The 21,887-nt window shown below is 45.5% G+C and overlaps 1 protein-coding gene across 1 annotated transcript in view; it reads left to right on the top strand.

Moving 5' to 3' along the window:
• Window positions 1-21,887, top strand: part of MED17 (mediator complex subunit 17) — a 106,073-nt gene that overhangs the window by 67,705 nt on the left and 16,481 nt on the right. Inside the window, exon 8 of the mRNA XM_069202437.1 lies at window positions 11,739-11,923. Coding sequence (XP_069058538.1) covers window positions 11,739-11,923 — 185 coding nt within the window. The remainder of the gene's footprint in view (window positions 1-11,738; window positions 11,924-21,887) is intronic.

Raw genomic sequence — 21,887 nt, 5'->3', positions numbered from 1 at the left:
GTGTCCACTTTTAAAACAGCTATTTGTGAATAACTTGAAAAGTATACATGCAATTTTGATGATTTGAAGTTCCTAAAGTACTTACCTGCAATACCTTTCGAATGAGATATTACATGTAGAATTTGAACCTGTGGTTCTTAAAATAAACTAAGAAAAGATATTTTTCTATATAAAAACCTATTGGCTGGATTTGTCTCTGAGTGTGTGTACCTCATTTATTGTCTATGTGTATGTACAACAAATGCTTAACACTACTCCTTGGATAAGCCTACTGCTCGACCACACTACCACAAAATAGAGCATTAGTATTATCTATTTTTACCACTATTTTACCTCTAAGGGGAACCCTTGGATTCTGTGCATGCTATTCCTTACTTTGAAATAGCACATACAGAGCCAACTTCCTACAACCCCCATCTAGGTAAGTGGAATGTTTAGAGGGGAGTTGAGGGTACTAGGAAACCCCAAAGGTAAGTACCACATTGCCCCCTAGCAACAGGAGGGAAAGAGTAAATTACTAGTCCAGCCCGCTGGTGATGAGGGCCTGAGTGATGCTCTTATGGTGTTGATGAGGAGCCACCTAAAGATCTTATGAAGCATGTGTAGGGTGTGGAAGCAGGTGAATGAGTCTGCATTTACCTGTTTCTGCATAGATAACTTGCTGTCCAGGATGATGGCAAGGTTGCGGGCGTAGTCTGCCAGGGCAAGGGGAGGGCCAAGTTCAGCAGGCCACCAGGCGTCATTCTATGGTAAGGTGTTGTTCCTGAAGTTGAGGACTTTTGTCTTGTCTGTGTTGAGCTTGACACAAGTGTCCTTCTTCCAGTCAGCGACATTCATCATGCATCTGTGGAAGTTGGCTCTGGTGGTTGCGGGGTCTTGTGACAGCGAGAGGTTGAGCTGGGTATCCTCGGCATAGGAGATGATGTTGAGTCCGTGCGATCTAACAATGTTGGCTGTGGTCAGGTTTGTGTAGAAGAGGGTGGGGCTGAGTGATTATCCTTGTGGGACGCCGCAGGTGATTTTCTTGGGTTCTGAGGTGTATGGTGGGAGACTGATTCTCTGGGTTCTTCTGGTGAGGTATGAGGCGATCCATTTGAGGACGTCTCCTTGGATTCAGATTTGGTGAAGTCTATTGATCATGGTGTTGGGGGAGATGGTGTTGAAAGTGGCTGACAGGTCCAGAAGGATGAGGGCTGCAGTTTTGCGGCGGTCCACGATGGCCATGATGTCGTCTGTGGCTGCGATCAGGGCTGTCTCAGTGCTGTGGTTGGCTCAGAATCCAGTTTGAGTGGGGTCCAGGATGTTGTGGTGTTCTAGGCGTTCAGTGACTTGCTGGTTGATTGCCTTTTGGAGAACCTTTGCATGAAATGGGAGCAGGGAGATGGGGCAGTAGTTCTTGGGTACTGCTGGGTCAATGGATGGTTTCTTCAGGGGAGGCCCTTACCTCAGCGTGTTTCCAGTCCTCAGGGAAGGAGGACTGGTGATGGAGATGTTCAGGACTTTCTTGAGATATTCACCAATTGTCTTGCTCCCTAGGTTAATGATGTGGGGACATGGGTCAGTGGATGCTCCTTAGTGTATTGAGTATATGATGGAGATTGTGGCTTGAGTTGTGAGAGGGTCCCAATGGGTGATCAGGTGTTCGGGGTTTGTGTTCGCAGGTGTGAGTAGGCTGATGGTGGCTGGGGTTTGAAGTTTTCATAGATGGTTGAGATCTTGTCGTGGAAGAAGTGTGCCAGAGTGTTGCCCAGTTCTTGGCAGGGGGTGATGGTTGGATAAGTCCTTCACAATGGTGAAGAGTTCCTTGCTGTGGTTTTTGGCTGGCTTCTATGCAGTCTGCTATGGTGCTTTTCTTAGTTTCTTTCAGGAGGCTGTGGTACTGGTTGAGTGCTGTTTTGAAGGTGCTGTGGTCTTCTGTTGTTTTTTACATGTTTCACTTTCTTTCTGGTTGCCTGCAGTTGCTTCTGGTGGATTTCTGTTCCGTGGTGAACCAGTTTGGGTTTAGCTGGCTTGGTGGGGGTGATTGTGTCAGTGCATTCCACGATCCACTGGTAGAAATTTCTCGTGGCCTGATCTGGATGGGATGCTGTGCCTGGGAGGTGGAATTTGAGAGCGTTGGCCTACTGGTCTTTTGATATCTTTATCCAGCTTCTGTGCGTGGAGCTGGGGGATGTGGCGCCAGTGTTGGTAGGACCTGAGATGGTAAAATGAACGCTGCAGGGGTCGGTCCAGGTGAGCTGCAATGCGTGGTGGTACTTGACTGTCGCTGGACGGAAAGATGAGGTCGAGTGTGTGTCCTGTGATGTGAATGGGATCGGTGCCAAGTTGTTTGAGGCTGATGTTGCTCATGCTTTCCAGTTGGTTGGTTGTGTTGGTGTCGCTGGGGTCATTGAGGTGAAACCCCCAAGGAGGATGTAGTATTAAGAGTTTATTCTGATTAGCGCAATGAAGTCCGGGATGGCGTTGCAGAAGCTGTGGCGTGGTCTTGGTGCTCTGTATGCTAGGGTGCCTCTGATAGTTTTTTTAACCTCTGTTTTAAGTTGGAAATTGAGACCCTTCATTATCGGGGCGAGTAGTCTGAGGAGGTTGTGCAGCGTATGTTCTCCTTGTGGATATGACAATACCACCTCCATGCTTGTTGATTCGGTCCCAGTGTGTTTTCTTGTAGCATTCGGGTGTGGCAACGCCAAAGTCTGGCGTGGAGATGGGGTTCAGCCAGGTATCTGTGAGGAGGATGATGTCTGGGGTGAGGGTGTCCCAAATCTCGGTGACGTGTTTGTTGAGCGATCATGCGTTGGGGAAGCGCTTTGCTGGTGCCGGTGACGCTGTGGAGGAGGGCAGGAGCCCTTTAAATTGAATATCGCGCTCCCGCCTCACGGGAAGCGCTTTGCTGATGCCGGTGACGCTGTGGAGGAGGGCAAGAGCCCTTTAAATTGAATATCGCGCTCCCGCCTCGCGGGAAGCGCTTTGCTGGTGCTGGTGACGCTGTGGAGGAGGGCAGGAGCCCTTTAAATTAAATATCGCGCTCCCGCCTCGCGGGACCTGCGCGGGCGGCGCCCGAGCAAAGCCCGGGCCAAGGGCAGGCCCGTCCTTCGCCCGTCATCGCCAGGAAGAGACTGGGCTGGGCCCCCTCCCTTTCGTTGTTTCTTCTTCTACTGGTGGCCCTGACTTTATGGAGAACTGCTGATTTAAGGAAAGCAGAGTGAAGCCTTTGCCAACTGTGACTTGGGTATTTAAATCTTATTTTATTTTTCAACTTAGCCCGCCATCTGTACTCTGCTGACTTATATATGCGCAATACGCGCAAGGTGACAGCAAGGCCTACTGTGCTACAACTTCAGGGGGTTCTGTGTGGTAGAAGGCTGTGGCTGGACAATTTCTTCTTGAGACAGAGGATAGGACCGGAGCATAACTCGGTTTTACTCCTCCCTAGTTTGGGGCATTGAGACTAACGCACCTCTCTTGGATAAAGGACTAGCCCGCCTCAATGGGAAAACGTAAAGGAGATAATGGGGGAAGGGAATGCATTCAGGAGGCCCCTCCACCTAGGTTAATAACAAGCTACCTAACCTCAGTCATGGGCGCTATTGAGACGGAGATAGGGAGAGTAGAAGCCACTCTAGAGTCCTCTCTTGAGAAAGCAGGAAAGGGTGGGAGAGAGGGAAGGACTTTGCCTGCTATACCTTCATTAACCAAGACTAAGACAGGAAACCCTTGTGTAATAACAGAAATTGATCAAATAACTCCCACAACTCCAGAGAGTCCACCTAAAAAAAAAGTAGGCAAGTAATTCCCCCCCCTTATTGCAGTAACCCCCATAGATTTAGTTGGATCTCCTGCAGACAGGCACGACTTTGGAAAGCCCCTATTAGGAACTAAGAAGAACAAGAAAAAATGTTTATCTAATCCTCAAAAAAATAAAACTACAAGGAAACAACTAAAAGATTGCAAAAATCCGGATCCAATCATAACTAGTTTCTCTCAGATTGAAGATTAACTTAGAGATATTAAAAAGCTGTGTTCGTCAGTTCTGGAGAGAGTGGCCACCCTCGAGCAGAAGGTTGAACTTATAATAAATATAAACCCTATACCATCGAGGGCAGAAACTCAGAACAATCACAATCACTCCGTCCCACTTTGCTTACCAGCTCCGCCAGTTCACCAGCACCAAAATTGTGGATTGACTCCTGCCCAGAATTCAATCCAAAAACCACTGAGTTTAGAGGCATTCCAGGATTCTATAAACCTACAGTCACAGCGGGGTATAACTAAAAGGGAAGGCTTAGCGGGTCATGAGATAATAAGAGCTCAAATAGCCTGTCCGAGGATTCCGTTGGCATGTGCCCCTATATCTTAATCTTGGAAAATGTCCCTATATTAGAAAACACTCATCCCGAGTCCCATGTGTCACTGTTAAATAAAGTGACTCACTGGGTAGGAAAGCACTCGGGAGGGCGGGTAGATTTCCATGGGGACATTTTAACTGTAAGAAGGTTTCCTTGGGTTGGCCCATCTCCTAAAGCATCACCTGGGGATTGTATCATAATAAACTTCAGGAGCCCCTGGACTGTCAATGCTTTGTACCACCATCTTTCGATTATGAGACCACCTGCAGGGCCTATAAGAGTACAACGTCTGACTAAGTTTATTCTTCCGACATTAAATCCATGTTACCTTGATCCAACTTGTTCTGGGAACCAGAATTTCAGTAACCCTGGTCCCTCTAACTCCTCTGAAACTGCCCTGATATTATCTAACAGGTATAAGCCTTTGACCTCACTAGAGCAGTTAGACTGACCATTAGTAATCGAGCCTTCTCTGCAAGGCCCTCCGGAGACAAATATATTGCCACAGTCCCTCTTGCAATCCAAGGGTGCCCCCGATATACATGATATACAGGGTATGACAGCTTTAGGGATTATCTCCTGGAACGTCGCAGGTTTAAAATAAAAAATTGGATAAAATTAGTGACGGAAAATCTTTTTATCTGCTGCCAGGAGACCTGGCTCACAGAAGCCCTGCATATCAATGGCTATACCACATATAGTGTTCCTGCAACTAAGGCCTCCACGGGTAGAGCTAAGGGCGGTCTGGTTAGAGGTTTGGAAGCACGTGTTGTGGGCACATCTCCTTTTTTTCTGGCTTTATCTTTGAAATTAGCAGAGCCATTTGATATACTACTGATCAACTATTATAACAATACTTTTGATAATTCTGATGTAAGTGTGGTTAGTAGTTTGGAGATGTTAATACATAAGGTAACAACTATTAGTAAAAAGGACCTAAGAATAGTCTGGGTTGGTGATTTTAATGCCCACCTGTGTGAGCCAGAGTTCTTGGACTGTTGTGGACTTTTGGACGAAAATGATAATCCCACTCAACATTTTAAACACTCCCCATATGGGAATGCTCTTAATTCTTTGATAACAGTAAACTCTCTTCTTTTTCCCATACCAGCTATTAGAGGGATACCAACATTTGTAAGGGGGGACACTCATACTGTTATTGATTATATTATTTATTCCAGAGAACTATCCTCTATTGTAGGACAATTCAGGGTGACTCCGACTTGTATTAGTGACCATAACCCCTTATCTGTTGTGATTAACCTGGATTTGACGAGCGACTCAAGAAGAGGGAAGCGACATCCTGCTATGAAGCTCTCATCCCAAAAAGGACTCACAATTAAATGGGGAAAGATAAATAGTAATACCTTTTTCAAAGATCTATTTCTGAATAAATGGTCAGATGTTATGACATCCCTGGATGAAGATAGGGCCCCCCAAGAAATCGTCCATGCATTTTCCTCTCTGACAAAGTATATGGCGGAGAAATTACAGCCATCTCGCACTAACAAAGCCCATGGCCCAAGATGGTTTAACCACGCATGTACCACATCCTTAAGCAAGTTAAAGAAAACAATCAATGCATCTCCTCAAGATCGACAAGCAATGAAGATTGCTAGGAAAAACTACAAAGAAGCACTTGCTAAAAGGAAAGTCGAACTAAGTGAATCTGCGTGGGAGGAACTGATGGTTGCAAGTACAATTAAAGATACAACTGCATTTTGGCGCGTGGTTAATTCTTTATTGTCGAATGACAAACATGAGAAGTCCATGGATACTGTCATTCCAGCCAAGACTTGGGTGGACTATTTTAAAAAAACTTTCGCCACAGAGACAAATGTTCAACCAGAAATGTTAAATTGTCTGAAGTTTGCAGGAAATGATCAGCTAAGTCTGGCTTTTAGTAATATTTTAAGTGTGGACGATGTTAAACAAGCCATTCAAGATTGCCCCCCTGAGAAAGCCCCTGGCCCAGACAGAATTCCTGCTGATTTATATAAAGCACTTCCAGATTTCTGGGGACCACTGCTTACTAATGTTCTGAGATCGGCTGTGGCAGGCCCTCTAGTAGATTCTTGGAAAGAGGCGATCATCGTCCCGATTTTTAAGAAGGGAGACAGGGCTGATCCTTTGTGTTATCGCCCAATTTCTTTATTGGATAGCTCAGTCAAAATTTTAGGTCGAGTGATCCTAAATAAGCTAGAAGAATGGGCAACTGAATCTCACTCCCTCTCTGAAATACAATTTGGCTTTCGCCCAGGTGTTGGCACAGTGGAACAAACTCTTAACTTGACTCTCATAGTCCCGAAATATACTAAAGTTAAAAGGGGCTGCATACATCTAGCATTCATGGATCTGTCCTGTGCCTTTGATACAGTCAATAGGGAGAAACTGTGGATGGTAATGCTGGATATGGGCGTGGATAAAGATATAGTCATATTACTTAGTAAACTTCATGCCTGTACAGAGGCTCGGGTCCGTTATTCTCAGGAGGGATGCATGACAGAGAAATTTCCCTCACTAAAGGGGGTTAGACAGGGATGTGTCCTTGCCCCTTTTCTTTTCCTCTTGTACATAAACGGCCTAGAGAAATTTCTTTGCGAATCAGGGAAGGATTCTCCAGTTATCAATAATTCTCCAATCCCTGTACTTCTGTATGCGGACGATGCTGTACTCATTTCAAGGACAGCAAATGGCCTCCAGATTTTATTAAATGCTTTTAATACTTTTATGGGGAACCTTGGTCTTAAAATAAATAGAACTAAGTCATTTGTGATGAAGACCGGACCCAAATTAGCAAAAACGAAAAAATGTGTTTTAGACGGGCATGAGATACTCAAGGTCCCACATTTTACGTATCTTGGGGTTCCTATTGATGTAACTTTTAATTGGAAATTTTTAGTTAATATACGCTCAATACAATTCCAAAAAGCCATTGAAGCAGTTTTTAGGTTCGAGAAAAGACTCCGACATAAACCTGTTAAGGAAATGATGACTGTCTTCTCCTCTAAGTGTCTTTCTATTGCGACATTTGGAGCCGGGGTCTGGGGGTATGCAGAATGTACAGGACTTCAGACTATAGAAAATAATTTTTTAAGAAGGTTATTAGCAGTCCCTCAATCTACTCCAGTAAAGTTCTGTCACAAAGAGGTAGGCTTGAGATACATATCTTGCTATATAAAACTTCAACCTGTAATATTGTGGGTTAAAATCTGGACTAAGCCAGAAGCGCATTTATGTAGAAAGGTGATACAGGATTGTCTCCTCTTGTCACGATCTCTGGATATACCCTGGCTTAGATATGTTTATCTCTCTCTCCTATCACTAGGATTAGGGGATTTTTTTCTTAAACCAGACACCCTAGCAAGACAGGACATTAAGAAGGTTAAAGATATATTCTGGCAGAAAAATCAGGCCATGGAGTCAGCATCTGGTGTAATGAGATTATGGTCGAGGTATGAGACACAGCAATTTCAACCAAAGCTGTATCTGACCATTATTAATCATGAGCTACAAAGGTTTTTACTCACGAGGCTACGTTTAAATATTTTACATTACTTGGTAGCATTTCCAGTATGTGGAACCTGGTTTAAGAACCTCCCTCCTTGTCGCTGCGATGGAAAGACACCTCAGAGTACATTACATTTTATGCTTTTTTGCACTTTATATGTTGTTCCAAGAAAAAGGTTTTTACGTCCGTTATTTTTGTGTAATAATATTAGAACTAGCCAGCTTGCTTATTCCCATTTACACGATCTGGGAAATATGGACACAATTCAGGCTGTGTTAAATTTCATACATGCTGCTCATGGTATTCGGAAAATGTATTAATAAAGTTTTTTAGAAATTTTAATGATTGAGAAATTTGTATGTTTTATTTATTTGATGTCTTTTATGGTCTTTCTGCACCGAATAAAGTAAATGAATGAATTAATGAATGATCATGCGTTAAGTAGGATGTGCTGTGGGGGTATCGGTCGGCGTGGTGGATGCAATTGTGCTTGCGGTGTCTGGCATTTTTGGTTGCTTCTGTGTTGCAGTTGAAGCTGAGGTACTGGCAGAACGTCATCAGGTGGTGCGAGGCAGCAGTTGTTGTTGATGCACCCGGGATCCAGGGCTCTGAGGTCTTCTGAGGTGAAGCTGTGTGGGGCATGAGAGCTAGGGTTCCTGCCGCTGCGCATGATCGAGGTACAGACGGGCGCAGACTGGCTTGCCTGTGGCACGCCCGTTGCACGCATCTGCTGCATGCCTGAGCTGCAGCCTCCATTATTAGGTCCTGACAGGGGCCCTGGACGGGGTTAGCAAGAGAAGGGAAGCAGGAGAAAAAACAGGGGCAAGGTTGGGGAAAAAAGCGCTGGTGGCTGGGCCGAAAAAGCAGATTCACCAGAATGAATAGAAAAGTCTACAGTAGACATGCAGCAACAGACAGCCAGGCAACAACACACAGATAGGCAACAACACACAGTGGAGCGGAGCATGGAACAATGTACAGTGCACAAAGGACAAGGCAGACAGCAGAACGGGTAGGAGACAGAGTACCACAGAGAACAAGGTCAAATAGAGCAGCACTCTTAAGAGGGGGGTACAACAGAACAGAGGCAACAGGGAGTTATCACGAGGACCTGCTCAATGGGGTCGTGCTGCAGCCTACATTAGGTAGGTCCTGGGACGGGGCTGGGCGGGGTTAGCAAGGGCAGGTAGCGGGAGAAAAAAACAGCAGCAAGGTGGGAAAAAAAGAGCTGGCGGCGGGCCAGAAAAGCAGACTCACCATAACAAACAGAAAAGTTTACAATAGACACGCAACAACAGGCAGCAATAGACAGACAGGCAACAACAGATAGCGGAACAAGGGACAATGTACATTGCACAGAGGACAAGGCAGACAGCAGAACTGGGTAGGAGACAGGGAACCACAGAGAACAAGGTCAAACAGAGCAACACTATCAAGAGGAGGGGCACAGCAAAGCAGAGGCAGCGGGGAGCTTGCACAGGGACCTCCTTAAGGACTTGTTGGTGACCATCTGATGAACAATGTCCGCACAATTTTCTGCCATTATGGTGTCCTTAGTGAATAAGGAGGCATAGCCTTTGCTATGGTAGGATGGGGGATAGTCTCCAGAAATCATTTTCAAATGGAAGGCAGTGTTTTGGGTGGGAAGGGTAATGGAATAAAAAGAGCCTTGCTCAAACAGAACAGCTGAGAAAAGTTATCATGGTGTCTTGACTGCTTTAGAAATGTACCATGATGGGAACAACATGGCCTCCATTCAGATTGCTGTATCTCTTGTGCCATTCCAGAATCTGACCCCATTTTTTAAAAACTCTGTTAGGGCAGCATTAAGCCATCCTGGATTGGCAGATCAAGCTCTGGCAACAGATACCAGTGAAACTGCATTGGCTGCTTCACTGAGTGATGTGTTTATGATGAGCAGTTTGTGAAAAGTCAAGGGCCATAAAGTGAAAACAAGCATTTGCAATACAATAGGTCTCGCATTTTCTTGAGTTAGATCTATTGGCATTGTAAATTCATAAGTGGACTTTTCTTGCGACATAAATTGGTCAATCGTGTCTCATAATTTCATGTTTTCCTGCCATGCTTTGGTATTCACTGGCAGCTCCTGCATTAGAAATCACAAGCCCTTGAGGAGAGACAATGGAAAACAAGGCTGGAAAAGTATTTTCCTTTCATTTTAACAGAATGAAGTCTTGCAAGCTTTTTTTCCTCACATTTCTATAAAGCTCCCAGCTACCAGCCTAAAACACCCACAGTGAAAAGGGAGTACCAAAGAAATGACAAAGTAGTCCGTCACAGCAACAGATAAATAAACCAAAGTGGAATAATACAGTAGTTGGTCACTGCTCTGAAACAGACAAAGGAGGGAGAAAAATGTAGAAACAACCTTTTGCGAGCAAGAATTTTTAAAGGACACTGCAACTAACAAATGAAATCGATTTAAGCCATGAGAAGTATACTAAAAGTATACACAAGTTCGATCGCTTGCGCTCAACCTAAAAAAGGAGATCACCTCAGTAGGCCTTGGAGTGAAAGGGCGAAGATGAGAGGAGGCATTCTTTGTATTTTGGGGAAAATGTCACAGAATTTGGAAGGTGTAGAACTTGATATTGCCAAGGAGGAGGAGCTAGTTGAGAGGTCCAAAAACTGAGGAATTGAGATAGTTTAAAAAAATAATTTTTAGTGGACTGAGGGTAGTGTTTTAAAAAAAAATATATTGGACTCTGTGTCACGAGTAATGATAGCATCATTCCTTAATAGTCTCTAGTCTCGAAGCTCAAATAGTTAAAAAATAAAAAATAAACAACTCCCATTCAAAAAAAATAGTGGTCAAAAACAAATTTGAAAAAAGGTTTTGCTGAAATAGCTAGATTCAGCCTACTGGACTTCCTGGAACGGAGACATACATGAAATAAGATCTCTCTTCCAGAATTCCTTTGCAAAGGGGTTGTCACTCACAAACATGCCACAGATTCTCCTAGAGTGTGAATAGTATCACAAGAGTAAAAGATCATTCTTGAGAAAAACAGTTGCGTTTGAAGATCTCACATAAGAAGGAACAGGACCCTGGAGTGATCATTTTCCATAAATCCAAGAGAATGTTGCAGCTTACCCCAGGGCAGCACAGAAAAACAGAAGTGCAGATATTATTTCCCTAGCCGCAACTTTGAAGGTTCCTGCAGGCACAATTAAGGCAACTTTCTAGATATGTGCTGACTTTACTTATTTTCAGATTATGTGAAGCACCTGGCCACAAAATTGAGAGCAAGTCAATCGTTTACAATGGCCATGGATGGATCATAATGCTACAACAAAATGAAATACTTGTGAACTGAAAAGGCTGGGATATTGCAGAGACAAGTGCCTCCAAGATCTAAATTGTAACAACATTTTTAGCATAGTAAAGTGTTTGATCTTTGTATCTTCTTAGTCACACCTGGTTTCCTTCCAACACCCCTCTCATCTTACTCGTTTGGGTATGTGGCAGCCCAAATGCTTCCTTTTCCTTTTAGTCTATTTTGTCATTTTAGTATTTTGATTGATGTTTTAATGTTTTGTATGTAAATGCCTCAATGTACGTATGCCTAAGTAAATAAAACAAAAGCAGAGATACTGAAAACACTCCCAGTTACTGCACAGGGAAGTACAGTGGCAGGAAGTATTTTGACTGTCTCTAATTTAGTTTTGTAGGTTGGAGAGGTAGCGCGTCGAAGCAGCTGACGAGGAGGGCATTGGCCGACGGAGCATCACATGAAAATCCTTTGCACATTATGTAGCCACGTTCAGCAAACTGAATAATTAATGTAACGTTTGATGCTGCCATTTGGCTTTATTTCATACATCTGTTTCTGTGCACATCACTTCTGTGTTTCATTCAGTTCCACAAACAGAATCTGAGCTCTTCGGTTATGCCCCATCCTGCAAGTGCCCCCTTTGGCCACAAACGAATGCGACTAGCAGGACCCCAAGCCTTTGACAGAAGTGAAATCACTTCATTACAACAAACCGAGGGGCTCCTGGAGAAAATAATCAAGCAAGCAAAACACATCTTTCTCCGACGAAGGTGAGTGCATTCTGTGTACCTGCACATAAATACCTATCTGTGTTCTTATAAGAAGCTGATGTTGGGAGAGCAGCGACATCTGCTAAGCTTTTAAAAAAAAAGTATGTGGCGATCTTTGTGCCTTTAAGTAAGTTAATGCAAAAAAGACCTTACATGAAAAGACTGCAAATTTGTGATTGCTTCGGTTTAAATGTATGTTGCTGTGCATTAAGTTAAAGAATTTTCAATAGGCTGTCCATGGCATTTAATCTAGGACACAGCTGTGTGCGCCAATGACAGTATAATAATGCATCCAGTGGTCTTGCGGCTGGGGTTCCCTTGCGATGTACAGCATCTTGTCTCCTACGTTAATGGCATCCATGCGTTTAGTTTTGTGTTGTTATAGTGGTTGTCGCAATGCTAGTGATGCTAGTCATGGAGTGTCTCATTGGCACCAGTGTGCAGGGAGAGCTGGGTGGGCACATTCCTCCGGAGAGTGCATGTCTGGGGTTGTGTGCCTTTTGGGATGGTGGCCTGGACCTTAGTGGGCTTCATTGAGCCTCAACATGGCCAATCACCACCTCACAGCAGCCGGGGCAAGTCTCTAAGAGATGTGGCGAACAGCTCAGTGTGGATTAAACCTCCTGGGCTGTGGAAGATGTGAAACTCTTTATTGACAACGTGATTTGTGGCATCAAAGACCGTTCAGTGTTTGCAGGTAGCGAAAGACTGCCCACCGGCAGCTACTACGAGAGGGTGAAGGTGGGTGCACAGTGGGGAGCCTGCTGTGGGGTGGCTTTCTACTATACGGAGCAGATGTGGCGTAACTACGGAGTGGATGACTTAAAAGCTGGGGAGCTAGGAGCGTTGCGCGGAATCCTGCAATTCTGGGCAAACCCTGCAATTCTGGGCAAATCCTGTGTTTGAACATTTGAGCTTTTGTTGTGTAATCTGGTGCTTAAGTCGCATGCCTGGTGCCTTTGGGCCAAGATCGCACTACATAAAAGTGCAACAAAAAAAAGTGGGGACAGTGAAGTGCTCGCAGATGAGCCAACAGGCATGCCTTCCCACATTAGGAGAAAATCCCAAACTGTGCTCGCAGCCATAGCGCTTGCCCACTTAGAAGTAGGAATGCATAAATAAAAGTATGGGAACTGTGATCCTGGACTCCTCAACTGGCTGCTGCCCAGTGCCCGCTCCTCATCGAATTGTTGAAAGATGTGAGCATATCAGTGGCTTTTGGTGTAGGCTGCTTATAGTATTTACATAGATTTCAAGTTTCCCGTGTCCATGCGTGAGTAGTTCATATGGTCCAGATTCTACTTTGCATTCTGGGACTTGTAGTGCTTGTTATATAGTATGATAAACAGGCGAACTCTCAGGGTGCAGGGGCTGGACTGGGTAGGCACTATGGGCCTGGAGAACCTTTAAGTTCTGCATTTAGGTAGTGCACAGCCTGTCATTTATATTGCCTCACAGTGATGATACCACTCCAAGTCCTGTCCCGTGCATGCACATGCTGAAGTTTGGTGAGTTGCGATAGTCTGAGCAATGAATGGGGATGCCTTTGAATTCTGTGTTTGTCCTGTTCGTTTGCTATGCTTCGGGGGCAGAGGCTGATTGTCAGGCTGTGTTTTCTGCCAAGTACTGCTTATTGTTAGAAATAGGGTTTCTGGTTGGCTAGGGTATGCACCTCAGCCAGACAGAACTTACCCACTCTAGTCAGGGCAAGGGAGTTACACGTCCAAGATAACCCCTGCTCACCCCCTGGGTAGCTTGGCACGAGCAGTCAGGCTTAACCCAGAGGCAATGTGTAAAGCGTTTGCACAACACACACAACACATGTGACACACTATCCCCACCACAAAGGAAACACAACACCAGATTATATGAAAATATACTGTATTGTACACAACGCACTTATTAGACTAACATCACATAACAGTAGTATCCTGCTACCTTAGCAGTTGTCAGAACGTTGCACATTAGTTACTCTTCAAACTAGCAGTAGTCACAAATAACACACAGGTTACTCAATATTCTGCAACATAAGCAGTAGTCAGGAAACACGTTATTACGCAAAAGCACTTGTCATAGAATCTCATAAAATACCCATAGCAGGAGCATTAGAAAACATATTAGCAAGTCATGTCCATAAAAGGAACATTTGCATACATATGTATAAAAGACACCATCAAAAAACAGGTAGGCAATATATAAATGCGCAAAGTCTGTAGTAAGAACTTAGGTTCTGTATACTGGTCCTTTAGGAATACCTGTGAGAGATGAAGACGCACTTCCAGTGCCTAGAACGAACAATGGGGCCCCCGGCGATCCTCTGCGCAAAACGGGGGCCTCCCTGATCTCCTGGGGTCAGAGGAGGGCGACATGCACCTCCTCTTGTCCATGAACGGGCCCCTCTGGGGACCGTAAACACTGGGGGGCCCCCTAGGCCTCCACCGGTCCTCACGAGGGGGGCCCACGTCAGCCAAAACTGCTTTTGAAGGGAGGGGGGCGCCACGCACCCCCTCCGTGTTACAACAGGCCCCTTTCAGGGACCCGCGATTTCCCGGGGTCTCCCCGGGCCGCCACCGGCCCTCCTCTGGGAGGGGAGACCTCGGAAATGCCACTGGCCCACGATGGGGGCCAACAAAGGAGCCTAGCGGCGCGGGGAGCCTCCGATGAGGTTTCCAACCCGCCCGCAATGAAAGGAGAGCCCTCCGGGGTTCCCGCAGGCGAGGGAGAGGCGTCCTCCTCTCCCTTCTCTTCCTGACGTCGTCCTGGCCCAAGGCAGGGCCTGCCGGTGCCCCAGAGGTGCTCCACGGAGCGGTCCTCGCCCCGGGGGCACCAATAGGAGCACACTTGCTCCAGCTGACGGCAAGGAGGTTTTCTTCGTGCCCCAGGGGCACTAGAAGGTGCGCGAGTCTCGCGCTTTGTAAATAAAGGGAGCCAGGGCTGCGGCGGTGATCTGGGGCATCTAGGAAGCGCTTTTCAAAGCGCTAAGGCCATACTTATAGCCCGGGTTGCGGCGGTGATTCCAGCATGAAACAGGTGCCTCGAAGTGCCTTAGGGCACAGAAGAGCGCTCTCTCAGCGCAAAGGGGATATCAAGGCAGCACTCCTTGTGCAGGGAAAAGTTATAGGGGACAGGGGCCACGGCAGCCTGCCCCTGGGAACAATGAAGCAGGAAGGAGCACAAGGCTGGTGGGTCCAGCTACAGGCCAGCACAAGGGGTGCAGATGATGGCAGGTCCTCTTAGTGACCAGGCAGGTCACAGGTTAGCACAGCAGCAGCAGTCCAAGGCGGTTTCCTGGTGAGTCCATTCAGCAGCGTCTTGTGTCCAGGTTCAATTTCCAAGAGTCTCTAAATTGTGGGGAAAATTCCCCTGTACTTATAGTCAGTTCTTACAGTGTTTTACAATGGTAGGGAGAGGAGGTTCCAGACAGTTACAACTGGTTCTGGGAGTGCCCCTCTCTCCTTTCAGCACAGGCTCCAAACATCAGTGGGGGTTAACGACCATATTGTGAGAGGCCAGGGCACAGCCTTTACAAATGTAGGTGTGCCCCGCCTCTCCCTTCTCTCAGCCCAGGAAGACTATTCAGTATGGAGATGCACCTCTGTGACACCTCCACCCTCCCTGTGTACAGGCTGTCTGAAAAGTATGCACAAAGCCCCAACTGTCACTCTGTCCAGACATGGATTGGAGTCAAGCTGCAAAACACCAGAGTCATAAGCACAGATAAATGCGCACTTTCTAGAAGTGGCATTTCTGTGATAGTAATAAAAAAATACACCCACACCAGTAAGCAGCATTTATTATCACCATCACAACCATACCAAACACTCCTACGCTACCCCTCATAAATCAGACAATACCCCTTACACATAAGGCCGGGCATTTCTAATGCAATCCTATGAGAAGGCAGCACTCACAGCAGTGAGACACCAGTTAGGCTGTTTGTCACTACCAGGACAGGCCACGGAACTTGGCACATGTCCTGCCTTTCTACATACATGGCACCCTGCACATTGGGCTAGCTCGGGCGTACCTTAGGGGTGACTTACATGTAGTAAAAGGGGAGTTCTGGGCTTGGCAAGTAAGATGCCAGGTCCCTGTGGCAGAAAACTGCGCACACAGGCCCTGCGCTAGCAGGCCTGAGACAGGTTTGAAAGTCTACTTCAGTGGGTGGCGCAAGCAGCGCTGCAGGCCCTCTAGTAGTATTTAATTTACAGGCCCTGGGTATAGAGATACCACTGTACAAGGGACTTATAGGTAAATTAAATATGCCAATCATACCAACTTTAGATGGGAGAGCACCTGCACTTTAGCACTGGTCAGCAGTGATAAAGTGCTCAGAGTCCTAGAGCCAACAGCGAGAGGTCAGAAAAACCAGGAGGAAGGAGGCAAAAAGACTGGGGATGACCCTGCGTAAGGCAAAAAGTCCAACACTTATCTTTTGTGTTTTTTACGTGGGTCTAGATGTTTACAAACGCCTCTCACTTTACGGTTAGACTAAGGAAAGTGTGGTGATTATTGTTACGTTCTTGCTAGAATGTGGAAGGTGGCTGTGGGATGTCGTTTCTTTGTGGCATACCACAGGATGTGGGTACCTGTGGATGAGCTGTGCGCATTCAGGGGTTGGGAGGGCAGACATGAGGCACATTTTTGCAGCATGAATCCTTTTCTTGATTCACATGCTATGCATTATTCCGCCATCTTGTGGTTGGGTCCAGAATTGTCTGTTTCCCCTTATGTTTCTTTTTTTTATTTGGCACGATTGCTAGGAACGCTAGAGTTGCGTGAGCTTTAGGAAGTGATGGAAGTGTCTTTCCTTTGGTTAAGTAGCAGATTTGCATTGTTCCTACAACCCATCGTGCGATTGTTCCCTTTGTTACTGGAGAACCCTAGGTCGATTTTGCGTAGGAGATGAATAATTGATTTGCCTTGCAAAACTGTTTAGTTTCTTCCAAAAAAGTATTTCAAAGCTCTCCTTATGTCCAAGGTGTGTAGGGCCCTTTCCATTTGTGTTTGCGGTTTTTTGAAGAATACTGGTGTGAGAAAACAGGGCTGATTGCAGAGGCCCCCTAACTTTTTGCCCCCATTTTCCACTTTTTGCTGGTGTTTTCCTGACTCTGATGGTGTCCTGGGTACTGCTAACCAGTCCCAGGGCCTGTGCTCTGTGTAAAATGGATATGCAAATTAGGCTAATTATAATTGGCTAAGTTAACCTACCTATAAGTCCCTAGTATATGGTAGGGCATTTAGGTTTAGGGACCACAGCATAGGTAGTGCACCCATAGGTGCACTGCTGAGGTGCCCAATGTAATTTTAAAGGCAGGCCTGCCTTGCTGGCTGCTTTTAAATTAAAGGTATATGCAAATTCGACTTTAGAATTAACAGTAGTTCCAAAGTCTTAAACTACCTTATTTTTACATATGTCACCCCTAAGGTGTGCCCTATGTGCCCCTGGGGCTGGGTGCCATGTAACTATAAGCAGGGACCTTATAAAAATAGTTTTATAAGCCCTGGTGAGGTAAAAACAGCCAAATTCGTTTTTCCCTCATTGTAGTGAATGGCCTCCATACGCTAGAAGGGGAAGCCTGTATTTTAATTTCTAAAGTCCCCTTAAATGATGGATACCAAGAGTTTGGTATCAAATTAATTGTTATAATAAATCCCACAACTTCCAGTTGTTGGATTTAATATAACTTGTTCAGGTAAAGAGTTTCAAACTCTACCTGAAAAGTTGCCAATTTCAGCCCTGCATTGTTTTTGCTGCTGTGCCCTGATTGGCCAGCCTCTAGCAGCCTGGCCAGGCTGCCTTGATGAGGTGTGAAGTGGCCTGGCTTCACACAAAGGAATGTGCCTGTGGGAGGGAATCTCCCCTCAGCAGATGGTGAGGCAGGAAGGGGGAGGGCTTCCAAACTGGTCTTCAAAGGCAGAGAAGGACATTTGGAACTACCCAGCAACACCCCCACATCCTGCAACCCCAGACAACTAGGTGCCCCCTTGATTAGATTAGGAGAGGGAAGGAGAGGGGTGTGTTTATGATTTTAGCCACACCAGTGAGTGGGCTCCGCCAGATGTAACCTCCAAAAATCAGATTCAGCCATGATGGATTTTTGGAGAATGTTGCCTCCTGGGACTGATTTTTGCCACACTTCCCAGGAAGTGGTCATCACAGGGGGAAGGACCCTGCACCTGATTGGAGAACCAGGACCCACCTGCTTTTCACCCAGGAGCAAGGATAAAACTGGCTGACCTGCACCCACACCTCAGTTCCCTACCACATCCAACAAGGAAGAACTACAGAAGAAGAAGGGCTGCCCTGCTGGACCCCTGGCCTCCACCTGGAACCTGCACTCAGAAGGACTGCACCAGCTGCACATCTGGGCTGCACCACAAGGACTTTGCCTGGCTTCAACTGGTTCAAGGAGGGACTCCCTGTTTGCTGCAGGTGAAAAATTGCTAACCCGAGTCCCCTGCACCAACTCCTGAAGAAAGCGACCAGCTGACCACTGTCCAGTGGCCAAAAAGGAGTTTGTGCCAGGTGCATTCTGGGAGTTGTAGTCCGCACCCCCCAAGGACCATCTCAGAACTTCTGGACCCTTGGGGTGAGCTGTGGACCTCAAAAGAACCTTAAAAGGAGATCTGGGAGAAGGACCAGAAGTTTGGAGAAGTTTGGACAACTTTTGAAAAAAAGCTCAATAGAGGGACCGACCCGCCGCGGCAACTCTAGCCGGCTTGCCTCAACTGCGACCCGGCCTGATTTGCTGGTTCGTCCCAGTAAAGAAAATCTCTGAAAAAGAGACTAAGTCCGACGGTAAAAAGTTGACCGGGACCTCCCAGCCAGCGTATCCGAGGAGGGCTCCAGGGACGTCGGATCCAGATCCAGGTTTACCCCGGTCAAAGGATTTTCACCTCGAAAAAACGACTAAGTCCGAAGGTAAAAATCTCCACCGAGGATTCCCGCGACGCGTATCCGGAGAAGGGCTCCAGGAGGTCGGATTGGATTGGCAGGTTCGTCCCGCTGAAGAAAATCTTCAGAAAAACGACTAAGTGTGAAGGTAAACTTTTGACCGAGGCCTCCCGCGGCCTGTAGCCGAGCCGGGCTCCATCGCGGTCGGCCTGAAACTTTGACTTTGCCCCGGTCGAGGTGCAACCAGATGACCCGATTGGCGCTTTTTGTTTCTAGGCGCTAAAAAACAATAATTCTTTAAAAATTCATATCTCCGGTTCCCCTTATCCGATTTTATTCGTTTTTGTGTCATTTTAATGTGAATTGATTTTGGATTTTTAAACTGTTTCCTTTGTTTTATTTAACTTCTGTTTTGTGATATTTGAATGCTTTACACTCTGTCTCCTAAGTTAAGCCTTGAGGCTCGTTACCAAGCTACCAAGGATTGAGCTGGGTTTAATTTACTGAGACCTAACTGTACCTTAGTGGAGGTTAATGGCCTATTGCTAAGTGTAGGTACCTACCTGCCCTTACCAATAACCCATTTTCCAACATTTGGTAGCTGAATGCTTTGGTTGACGTGAAAGTTGCTAACTACTGGGAAGTAACCTTTTCTTTTTTGTTATTCTGAGGTGTGATGGACACAGAGAATCTGGTAGGATTGAGACAAAGCGGAGCAGGCAGGAGAACTGGTTTGGGGTGGCTTCCTTTCAAGTACTTCCCTATACAGTTCTGTAGACACAACCTGTGTGCGGGGTGATGCCCCCTCAAAGAAGGGCAGTTTCAGCTTGAGCACTCACAGCAGATGCACAAAAATGCATGAACTATCTTCATCTGGCTGTGAACAACCACAAAGATGGTGATCAGGAAAGAGGCAAAAACATGGTTTACCTTAAAGACCCTTCTTACTCGAACAGCAGACTGGAGCTCACTTCACCCCCACTATCTATCAAGTGGCAATGCCACAGGAAGAACTTAATAAAATTTCCTTAGGAGCCTTATGTCCTTTGGCTCCACTTCACTGTCTAGGTCTCCTCCCTCCTGCATCCTGATAAACTTCCACTGTCCGGGAAAAACAATTTCACCCCCAACTTGTGCACATGAACAAGCCTAGGGTGTCCAAAATGAAACCCACAGGCCTTCATCACCCTGCTTCGCTTAAACATGCAATGCATATGCTACAATAGCCACATACACAAACACCCACAGCATACACTTGGATGGAATTAGGTGCCAAAACAGGGTATACATCGGATTGCATATTGGCACTCTCAGCCAGTGCTAAATACATATTTAATTTTTTAGTGAGTGAAAGACCTTTGATCTACAGAATAGTGGTGGAAGATCTTTAAATATAAATATACATTGTTTTGCGCTAACTCCCTTTATGGAGCCTTCTGACCCTGAACCAAGGTTGGAATAATCCAGGCTATGTTTAAAAGGTCTGTATTAGGCATGGGACACAACAGGCTAAGGCATGTAACGTTTAAATGATATGCAAGCTCAGCATCACATGTTTAAGCTGTCTGCACTGTATGTGGAGCACTGTGTATAATGTTATGTTTTTCTGCAGCTTACATTCTCTGTTTGCTTGCTGGCTCACAATGCCTTCCCCCAGTATACTGTTAAAACCCTCCATGAAAAGGTGACCTTGACTTACTTTTGCTTGTTTCCTTTCCTGTTCTTTCTTTTTTCATAGTTACTCTCTTCTTACCTTGCATCTTCAGCATGCCTCTATTTCTGACAACAGCCCCCTCTCAGTCTCATCACTGCCTGCCACAAATAATTATTGTAATTCAGGAGTTGACTGATACCTCATTTCATTTATAACATCCTCTCTTCCATCCTTGTAAGCTAACATTACCTGATCTCCACCAGTCTGTCTACCGCACCAACCATTCACCTGAAACTACGTAGCCCCCACTGATGATCATAACCACCGGGTATTAATATATCATAAAGTAACTGCAATTTATTTCTTGAGAGCACGTTACTAATCACGGTAACCAACAATAACCACAAAATTACACACTAACCTTGGCTTCCGGAATGGGTTTCTACTTGCCGCAAAGTGCCTCAATGCTTCATTGGGCTGTAAGCGCTATATAAATCCAATTACAATTAATGAAATAAAACTGCATTAACACATCGTTACCAGAAAACCTTTTTTTAGTCATCCATCATCTCTTCCTTTTTCATCTGTTAGCAGCTGCTTTCTTTACTCATTTTCTGTCCTAACCACTACTTAACGTCGCTTCCCCACTGTGCATACCAGCCAAATATTAAGAAATCATTAAACTGTAAGTTACAGTGTCAGGCTTTACCTGTTTGTCCCAGAGGTTCACACTTCTCTTTATGAGTTGCTTGCTAAAGGGGACATGATCATTTCACCTGCAAATTTACCTTTGTCAAATACAGCCAAGTACTGTGCACTTGCAGGTTAAACCCCATGGACTACAAAATTAGCGTATGAGGTTGATTTTTTTTTTCCAGTCCTAAAACCACTCAGAATTCCAAATTCTGTGGGATTTAATGCATACATTCACCACATGCTCTCGACGTGTGGTAAATGTATGCATTCACATCTGAGCGATATGATGAAGTTTGAGAGGGACATGGTATGCATGGAAGAGGGAAGAATTGTTAAGTCCTTCCATCAGGAAAACAAAAACAGTGAACGAGTTTTAGCTGCTCCTGCAGCTAAAGTCTCAAGCCCTTTTTTTCAAAATAATTTTTACAACATTGTTTTGGCCAGCTGGATTTACCAGCTGGGAGAATTGTGAATGGCTTTCCCACAGGCAGATCGGAATTATATGTGTTTATTTGGCTCCGCCTGAATTATAATGAAGACCTAAGTCTTTAGTCTAATAAAAATTTTAGAAATTCAGATGTGGCGGTAGGTCCCATCATTTTTTATAAGATTACTATTTACTCTTCCACATGGAAGTCCATGCTCAGGAACCTTCAGTCTCTTGCAAATTGGTATACGCTGGCTGCTGCTTTCATCGTTTTCATCAGTGCATTCCA

This window comes from Pleurodeles waltl, chromosome 8, assembly GCF_031143425.1.
Source record: "Pleurodeles waltl isolate 20211129_DDA chromosome 8, aPleWal1.hap1.20221129, whole genome shotgun sequence".
Lineage (NCBI taxonomy): Eukaryota > Metazoa > Chordata > Amphibia > Caudata > Salamandridae > Pleurodeles > Pleurodeles waltl.
Note: the sequence above shows the minus strand (reverse complement) of the source record. Positions and strands in the feature narration are given on the sequence as shown.